This window comes from Triticum dicoccoides, chromosome 7A (assembly GCF_002162155.2).
Source record: "Triticum dicoccoides isolate Atlit2015 ecotype Zavitan chromosome 7A, WEW_v2.0, whole genome shotgun sequence".
Lineage (NCBI taxonomy): Eukaryota > Viridiplantae > Streptophyta > Magnoliopsida > Poales > Poaceae > Triticum > Triticum dicoccoides.
The window spans coordinates 683,518,541-683,528,934 of record NC_041392.1 but is presented as its reverse complement, the minus strand read 5'-3'; the positions used below and the strand labels follow the sequence as shown (position 1 = coordinate 683,528,934).

General features: G+C 43.7%; 1 protein-coding gene across 1 annotated transcript; it reads left to right on the top strand.

Moving 5' to 3' along the window:
- The first annotated feature begins 5,229 nt into the window (after positions 1 to 5,229).
- LOC119334520 (cortical cell-delineating protein-like) lies at positions 5,230 to 5,900 on the top strand. The gene has a single exon (XM_037607077.1). It carries the CDS (start codon positions 5,283 to 5,285, stop codon positions 5,679 to 5,681), a length of 399 nt encoding a protein of 132 aa, XP_037462974.1. The 5' UTR covers positions 5,230 to 5,282; the 3' UTR covers positions 5,682 to 5,900.
- Positions 5,901 to 10,394: the final 4,494 nt, after the last annotated feature.

Genomic DNA, 10,394 nt, shown 5'->3' with positions numbered 1-10,394 from the left:
ATTTAGGTATATGAGATTTGATGATCTAATCAAAATATTACTATATAGAACTAACTACTTTATTTTAGTAAGAACATATGTTTCACCTATATATGAACATATGTTAGATATTAATGTCAAATGTTAGATGAATTAGATATAAATTATATGTTAGATATATATTTAATTTAGTTATATGAGATTTGATTATCTAATTAACATTTTATTATATAAAACTAGCTATCTTATTTTTAGTAAGAAAATTAATACAACTACTTTAGTTGAATTAGTTGAATTAATTAGTTGAATTAATTAGTTGAACTAGTTAGTTGAATTTGTTGAGCTACTTTATTTAGGTATATTTTTTGTAAGTGCTTAGTTAAATTAATTAGTTGAACTAGTTGAATTAACAGAATTAGTTGAATTAATAGAACTAATAAGTGTTTAATGTTTCACCTATGAACATAGGAATGTCGTCTGATGACGAAAACGATTTCATTATGTGCGAATACTGCGAAGATCAGCGGGGCCTGTGCGGCAGAAATTTTCTAGTTGATGATATACGCTTCAGCATCAAGCTGGATGAGAACTTCGAAGTGGATACAGTAAGTCACAACGCCAAGTCTTTTTTCATAATTAAGCATGACTTATGCTTCATTTGCTTCAACTTTTAATTTTAATTTTTCACTATTCTATTAGCGTATCCCCTGCCATGCAAGAATTTTTGTCTTGGATAAGATAGGTTTCAGTCCTAACGAAACTATGGAGGTAAAAAGAGTTTACTTGAAGACCGAGCATGGTTATACCTTCAGCGTCAAATTATACAATGCAGACACATACACCTATTTTGAATGCAAAAATTGGCAAGCACTATGCAAGGCTTATGCATTTGAGCCTGATATGGTTATCACCTTTGATATTCGTCCGGAAGATGATATTGAAGGTAATAGAGACATCTGGGTCGATGTGCAGACGCCTCCAGTTCTACCATTATGTGAGTTTCTCAACCATATTTATGTCTTTGATATGAGATTATTTGAACCCGTTGAATTAATAGATCTCAATTTATATTGACAGCTTATTTCCAATCAAGCAAACATGTCCGGCGCTTGGTAGACAGGACCGTCCACTGTCCCGGGGCTGAACTAAACTGCGAGGAGACAAGTCATTATGTTTCATGGCTTGAGGATCTTGATGCTGTCAAGACAAATTTTTTTCCTGCACTTAGAAATGTTAGTACTCAAAACGTGCGACCAATAGTGTTCGTACTGAACTACGGTCACATATATTTAGGAAAGATGATAAGATTTCTACTATTTCTCCTCAGTGCATCTTTTGCATACATTATTTTTTAAGCTAAACTTCATTGCAAAGTATGTTACTATATGATGTTCTTCAACAGGGACTCCCGATGAATGCTGTGCCTGATTGGATTGAGACTAAAGGTACCATGAATATTGTTAGCTTACAGCCAAGATATCCTACGATGCACTTTAGTGCATTCAGGATTTTTAATAGCAAGGAATGCTTAATAGTAAAAGATTGGGGTAAAATTGTGAACGATCGCAGAGAAGTACTAGGGGGTAGCAATCAGAAGCGCAACCCACGATTAGGAGACATGTTCATCTGCATGCTCCAATATGATGAATCAGGAAAGATATACATGTTCTATGCTATTTTACCTGAGAGAGAGCAGCAGGAGTGATGAATTAGCTAGTTCATGCTCTTAGTACTTGTCCTCTCATGTCCGTGTTCTTCGTCCTGAACTTAATCTCAAAGAGTGATTTGCTTTTGTGGTGTTATATGAACGCTTATAATATCATTACCATGTTGAACTCGATGATATCTTTGCTTCTGGTACAAGTGAATGTTTCCTCTTTAAGCTAGTGTTGGTGGTGATTAGATAGCGGTAATGACTATATGATGATTAAGTAGTGGTAATGAGACGACTCATTATAATGTAAAACAATCACTAAATTAAATTGAAAACACAAAATTAAAGTAAAAATAAAAAATAAAACCAAAACACACCCAAACATTTAGTACCGGTTGGTGTTACCAACCGGTACTAATGTCCTACGCGCTCACGGAGCTGGCTCGTGCCACGTGGTTGCCCTTTAACACCGGTTCGTCCTGAACTGGTACTAAGGGGGGGGGGCTTTAGTGCCCACACTTTAGTGTCGGTTACCGAATCGACACTAAAGGGCCTTATGAACCGGTGCTATTGCCCAGTTCTGCACTAGTGTGGTAGTGGAGAGTGGTAGTCCTGCTCTAAGCGGTACTACCGTCCTGCCACTGTCACTGCTACTTCCGCCTATTTTATTGCCTCTAGACTCGTTTTCCTCTCTGCGGCTGTAAGGGGCGGTGGTACCGCTTCTCCCCTTTATACTACAACCTCAGCGGTAGTACCGCTGGGGCGAGCGGTAGTACTGCTTCGGCGGCACTGCCGCCTCGAGATGCTTCTTTTGAGCAGTATACTCCAGGTACTTCCGCCCGAGAAGTAGTACCGCTCCCTGGAGTGGTAGTACCACTTGTGTGCATCCAGCGCACATCACAGTTGGATTTGGGGAGGCCTATAAAAGGGGGTCTTCATCCCCAATGGTTCTTATCCTTTAAGCTTGTGTTCTTACCCCATTATTGACCTTCTTCAAGCTTGCTAACTCTCAATCCCTCCAATGATTTTTGCTAGTTCTTGAGGGGAAATAGAGAGGAGATCTAGATCAACATTTCCTCTTCTATGTGAGGGGAACCCCTTGGATCTAGATCTTGGAGTTCTTGGTGTTCTCCTTCTTGTTCTTCCTCTCATATTCCTCCATAGCTTCCGTTGCTTTGGTGGGATTTGAGAGTGAGGGACTTGGGCACTCCGTGTGCCCTTGCCATTGCGTTAGTTGCATTGGTTTGAGTTCTCCATGGTGATACGTGGAAGTGAAAAGTTGAGAAGCTTATTACTCTTGGGTGCTTGGTACCCTAGAGATTGTTCCTCTTGGACGGTTGGTGATGTCTCGGAGCTCAATCATTGTGGTATAAAGCTCCGGGCTTGCGTCGGGGTCTCCAATTAGATTGTGGAGATTGCCCGGAGCAATCTGTACGGGTTCCAGTGACCGCCTCCAAGGGTTGCCAAAGTGTATGGGTACTGGTGACCGCACCAAGGGTTGCCATTTGTACGGGTTCGGTGGCCGCCCTTAAGGATCCCTTAGTGGAATCACAACATCTTGCATTGTGCGAGGGCGAGAGGAAATTACGGTGGCCCTAGTGTCTTCCTGGGGAGCATTGTGCCTCCACACCGCTCCAAACAAAGATTAACATCTGCAAGGGTGTGAACTTCGGGATACATCATCGTCTCTGCATGCCCCGGTTATCTCTTACATGAGCACTTTACTTATGCATTTTACTTTGTGATAGCCATAATGTTTCATGTTATATATCTTGCTATCACTTAGTTGTTTATCTTCCATATCATAAGTTGTTGGTGCACATAGGTGAGCCTAATTGTTTTAGGTTTTGTGCTTGATAAATTAAACCCTAGTTTTATTTCGCATTTGTTCAAGCCTAAACCGTAATTATTTTAAAGCATCTATTCACCCCCCTAGGCGACATCCACGATTTTTCACCCCTGCACCCTCTCTGTGCCCTGCCGCTAGCCACACAAGCCCCAGGCCTACCTTCTTCTTTTATTGCTCGACGCGCACCAACTGCCCAAAAAAATACCCAGCTGGGTTATAATGGGAAGGAAGAAGATTTTCACGTTGGCGATGACTAGTCAAAACCACGCCAAGTGAGCATGAAACCTCTTTTGTTGAGTCAAGGGACTAAAGTAATCCCGTATTAGAATTTGGGGTACTAAGATTTGTTAGTTTGAAGTTGAGGGATCATTTCTATACTTTCAAGGGACATAAGATATACTTTTCTAAAAGAAACAAGGAGTGACCGGTGACCGCGGCAGGAGTGAAGTTTCAGCCCGAGCTGGCCCTAGGAGCAAACAGGGGGGCTCTTTATTCACAATAACTTTGTAATTCAATTTTAGCGCGTAGGTTATACCTGAAATGCGATGGGAACGCGGATGCTTAAGTGTTGATCCATAGAGTTCAATTCTTAATTTGTTTACGCGCCCTTGTTCACATGAATGTGAGCAAGCTATAATGGTGTTCTCTCGACCACAAAAAAAACCATAATGTAACTATTTTGTTCAACTCAATCAAATGGGCTCTATCTTGCACCATAGCGTTTAAGTAGTATTGAAATTAGGACCGCCTATATGTCAGGTATCAAGGGAAAAAAAATCTGCATCAGTCAATTTTCCATGCCGTTGGATGGCATGATCATGCCGCCACCTGTTAACCTTCTTCCCCTCACATCTTCCTCCCCTGTGCGACGGTTCCTCCTCCTCCTCCCACGTGATCTACCCTGCCCTAATTGGCAGCCTCCTTCCGGCCGGAGGAGGTGCCGCACACCGCCTCGCCAACCCGCCATCCCCTCAACCGCCATGCTGGCCACCCCCCTCCATCGCGCAATCTGTAGTAAACTCCGACGCCCCCCACACCTCCACCCTCAACCTGCATCAGTCAAGTTTTGTACTCGCCCTTGCTTGTCCTCGTCATTGTCACCTCTCACATCGTCCTTGCCTTCGTCCTCGCACAAAACAGGCTGTAACTGACGCAAAGGAAAATTTCAGGTGCCTGGTGTTTAGCAAATGTGTGAAATTCTTCGTCGGCAAAATCAATGGTGCTAGATTAACTAATTATTATACAGCGAGCAGAACGTATGTGTCCATCCATGCCAACGAGCCAGTATAATAAACCAGAGTACGATAGATATAATAGACACATGGAATCAAAACCATACAACTCTCCTATATGTGTCTCCCGTGACCCTGATGATCAGGGTTACGCCAGCTCGTAGCGCTGTCATGCCAGATATATTCCTTTGTCCGATGCTATGTACGCTTATAAAGCCACCAAATATTTATATGCACACCGCAGACAACATGCATATTAAGAGTACTCTTCTTGGAAACTAAAGGAAAGCCTCCTGGCCCAGCTCTCAGGTTTTTGTTCATTAGCGAACAGATTAAGCTCCAATGATGGATGTTACACACGTAACATGCCAGTACAATAATGGTTGCGCATAAGTTTTCAAAATTACTACGGCAAGAGTCAAACTAATTAGCTCGATTGATAATGGCATGCATGCACTTGCACACTACAACCGGCCTATAAATACCACCTCAAACAACCAAAGAAAACCATCCCAAGCTAGCAAAGCCTACAAGCTTAGCCACAGAACAGTAAGATCGATCAGTAGCAATGGCGCCCTCCAAGCTCGCCCTTTTCCTCGCCCTGAACCTGGTCCTCCTTGCCGCGGCGCATGGCTGCGAGCCCTACTGCCCACCAGTCGTACCTACCCCGCCGATCCTCCCACCGTCTGTGCCGTCGACTGGCGGGGGCAGCTGCTCGATCAACACGCTGAAACTGGGCGTGTGCGCCAATGTGCTGAACTTGCTGAAGCTCAAGATCGGCGTGCCGGCAAATGAGGAGTGTTGCCCGCTCCTGGCTGGGCTCGCTGACCTCGACGCGGCCGTGTGCCTCTGCACCGCCATCAACGCTAACATCCTTGGCATCAAGCTGAACGTCCCCATCGACCTCGTCCTCCTCCTCAACCAGTGCGGCAAGAAGTGCCCCTCCGACTTCACGTGCCCCATCTGATCCATCCAACCATCGATGAATGTTATACATGCATAATCATTGCATTCGTAACTAGTTTGCATGCCATACGTACACACCAGACGTATATTTTCTATGTTTCAGTTCATGTACTATATGTCAGGCGTTTGCATGGGCTCCCTCGCTCGTGCATGCATGCTTGATAAGCTTGTGATTTATCAACGATCAGTGTATCCCGTTATGGTATCTAAATGCATGATTCATGTATTTGTAAAAGGAAAGTAGTGGCTGCACCCACTCTCGATGCACCCACGATGGACCCACGCAAGAAAACATATCAAAACATTTCGAAAAAATCTAAAACTTCGTGGAAATGATCATCAACAAATGTCATGAGGGCTTGCAAAGTTTGGTGGTCAAATAACATTCGAGAAGCGCTCTACAAAAAAGACAAAATTGCAAAATCTGCTCAAACAGTGCACAGACATTTTGACTAATTTTCAGTGATTTTGTCTTTTTTGTAGAGAGCTCCTCGAATGTTATTTGACCACCAAATTTTGCAAGCCTCCATAACATTTGTTGATGATCATTTCCACGAAGTTTCAGATTTTTTCGAAATGTTTTGATATATTTTCTTGCGTGGATGCACCGTGGGTGCACCGAGAGTGGGTGTAGAAGAATCACTCTCATTTGTAAAAGGATATACAAACTTGTCTCGGCAGTACATGAAGTTAATTTGTTCATATGTTTACTAACCCTTCAATAAAAGTTTTATGAAGTTTTGTGTGGATGAAGTTTTCAAGATCTAGGGGAGATACTGATATGAGACGAATAAGAAGTGGCAAAAGTCTAAGCTTGGTAATGCCCAAGGCATCCCAAAAGTATTCAAGAAGTCTCAAGCGTCTAATTTTTATTTGTTCACATGATATTTGTTATTCTTGGAGCGTTCTTTGCATTATTGTTTGCTTTGCTTGTTGGTATTTTACAATCATCATATCATGATCACATTTCATAGGGAGAGACGCACATTGGCCATGAATTTATAGAATGCTCTATGCATTTAACTTATATCTTTTGAGTTGTGGTATTTATAGAATTGTTCATTTCTTCAGTTATACATGTTAGAGTATTGCCAAAAAACATGCTTTTATAGAAAGGATAATAACTATTGCTTAACTTATACTCACTCCGTTTCAAAATATGTGACTCAACTTTGTACGAAAGTTAGTATAAAGTCGAGTCACTTATTTTAGGAAGGAGTGAGTACCTTTCTAGGCAGTTGGATAGCAATTGGTTGTTTTCTTGGATTTATATATGAGAACTAAAATATAGGTATATTTGGGGGGAGTATAAGGTGGGGATCCCCACACTGGAGAGGGGATCAAACATCGATCAAGGCACGGCATGGCGGCAGCTACCTCTTATCTTAGAACCCTTGTTCCTCTCGTCCCTTCCCCTCTCAGATTCGGCACTGATGTGCTTATAAGGAGTGAATCTTGTAAACCTAGCTACCTTAATCCAATGAGACTCATGTCATGCTAATAGCTCGTCCCACAAGGATCGCCGTGCAGCAGCTCCCTGGCCGCCTGCACCCTCTCTGTGCCCTGCCGCTAGCCACACAAGCCCCACGCCTACCTTCTTCTCTTATTGCTCGGTGCACACAAACTGCTCAAAAAAAATACCCAGCCGTATTACAATGGGAAGGAAGAAGTTTCCACGTTGGCGATGACTAGTCAAAACCACACCAAGTGAGCATGAAACCTCTTTTGTTGAGTCAAGGGACTAAAGTAATCCGGTTTTACAATTTGGGGTACTAAGATTTGCTAGTTTTGAAGTTGAGGAATTATCTCTATACTTTTAAGAGAGTTCAGAGACACAAGATATACTTTTCTAAAGGAAACAAGCAGTGACGGGTGACGGTGGTAGGAGTGAAGTTTCAGCTTGAGCTGGCCCAAGGAGCAATCATGGGGGCTCTTTATTCAAAATAACTTTGTACATTCAATTTTAGCGCGGAGGTTATACCTGAAATGAGATGGGAACGCGGATGCTTAAGTGTTGATCCATAGACTTCAATTCTTAATTTGTTTACATGCCCTTGTTCGCGTTAATGTAAGCAAGCACTACTAGGGAAAACCCTAGTAGTAGCACGGGTTTTGAGGCTATCAGCAGCACGGGCAGCTGCGCTATCAATAAGGCGCTACAGCTAACTGTTAGTAGTAGCGCGGTTTGCACCAACGCTACTACTATTGACTATATCAGCAGCGCTTTTCCAGAAAACGCTACTATTAGTTAGTTGTAGCGCTTTCCTAACCCCGCGCTACTGCTATGTGTTTCACCATTTTCCCCCGCTTCCTACCCAGGTTCCTGTTGGGGAACGTAGTAATTTCAAAATTTCCCTACGCACACGTAAGATCATGGTGATGCATAGTAACGAGAGGGGAGAGTGTTGTCTACGTACCCTCGTAGACCGGAAGCGGAAGCGTTAGCACAACGCGGTTGATGTAGTCGTACGTCTTCACGGCCCGACCGATCAAGCACCGAAACTACGACACCTCCGAGTTCTAGCACACGTTCAGCTCGATGACGATCCCCGGACTCCGATCCAGCGAAGGGTCGGGGAAGAGTTCCGTCAACACGACGGCATGGTGACGATCTTGATGTTCTACTGTCGCAGGGCTTCGCCTAAGCACCGCTACAATATTATCGAGGATTATGGTGGAGGGGGGCACCGCACACGGCTAAGAGAACGATCACGAAGATCAACTTGTGTGTCTAGAGGTGCCCCCCTGCCCCTGTATATAAAGGAGTAAGGGGGAGAGGCCGGCCGGCCCTTGGGGCGCGCCAAGGAGGGGGAGTCCTCCTCCTAGTAGGAGTAGGACTCCCCTTTCCTAGTCCAACTAGGAAGAGAGAAGGGGGAAGGAAAGAGAGGGAGAGGGAAAGAGGGGCCGCGCCCCCTCCCCCAGTCCAATTCGGACTCCCCATGGGAGGGGGCGCGCCACTTCCTGGGCTGCTGCCCTCTCTCTCCCCTTAGGCCCACTAAGGCCCAATACTTCCCCAGGGGGGTTCCGGTAACCCTTCCGGCACTCCGTGTTTCTACGAAATCACCCGAAGCACTCCCGTTGTCTGAATATAGCCGTCCAATATATCGATCTTTATGTCTCGACCATTTCGAGACTCCTCGTCATGTCTGTGATCATATCCGGGACTCCGAACAACCTTCGGTACATCAAAATATATAAACTCATAATGAAACTGTCATCGTAATGTTAAGCGTGCGGACCCTACGGGTTCGAGAACAATGTAGACATGACCGAGACACGTCTCCGGTCAATAACCAATAGCGGAACCTGGATGCTCATATTGGCTCCTACATATTCTACGAAGATCTTTATCGGTCAGACCGCATAACAACATACGTTGTTCCCTTTGTCATCGGTATGTTACTTGCCCGAGATTCGATCGTTGGTATCTCAATACCTAGTTCAATCTCGTTATCGGCAAGTCTCTTTACTCGTTCCGTAATACATCATCTCGCAACTAACTCATTAGTTGCATTGCTTGCAAGGCTTAATTGATGTGCATTACTGAGAGGGCCCAGAGATACCTCTCTGACAATTGGAGTGACAAATCCTAATCTCGAAATACGCCAACCCAACACGTACCTTTGGAGACACCTATAGAGCACCTTTATAATCACCCAGTTACGTTGTGACGTTTGGTGGCACACAAAGTGTTCCTCCGGCAAACGGGAGTTGCGTAATCTCATAGTCACAGGAACATGTATAAGTCATGAAGAAAGCAATAGCAACATACTAAACGATCGGGTGCTAAGCTAATGGAATGGGTCATGTCAATCACATCATTCTCCTAATGATGTGATCCCGTTAATCAAATGACAACACATGTCTATGGTTAGGAAACATAACCATCTTTGATTAACGAGCTAGTCAAGTAGAGGCATACTAGTGACGTTTAGTTTGTCTATGTATTCACACAAGTATTATGTTTCCAGTTAATACAATTCTAGCATGAATAATAAACATTTATCATGATATAAGGAAATAAATAATAACTCTATTATTGCCTCTAGGGCATATTTCCATCAGTCTCCCACTTGCACTAGAGTCAATAATCTAGACTACACTGTAATGATTCTAACACCCATGGAGCCTTGGTGCTGATCATGTTTTGCTCGTGGAAGAGGCTTAGTTAACGGGTCTGCTACATTCAGATACGTATGTATCTTGCAAATCTCTATGTCTCCCACCTGGATTAGATCCCGGATGGAATTGAAGCATCTCTTGATGTGCTTGGTTCTCTTGTGAAATCTGGATTCCTTTGCCAAGGCAATTGCACCAGTATTGTCACAAAAGATTTTCATTGGACCCGATGCACTAGGTATGACACCTACATCGGATATGAACTCCTTCATCCAGACACCTTCGTTTGCTGCTTCCGAAGCAGCTATGTACTCCGCTTCACATGTAGATCCCGCCACGACGCTTTGTTTAGAACTGCACAAACTGATAGCTCCACCATTTAATGTACATACGTATCCGGTTTGTGATTTAGAATCGTCTGGATCAGTGTCAAAGCTTACATCAACGTAACCATTTACGATGAGCTCTTTGTCACCTCCATATACGAGAAACATATCCTTAGTCCTTTTCAGGTATTTCAGGATGTTCTTGACCGCTGTCCAGTGATCCACTCTTGGATTACTTTGGTACCTCCCTGCTAGACTTATAGCAAGAC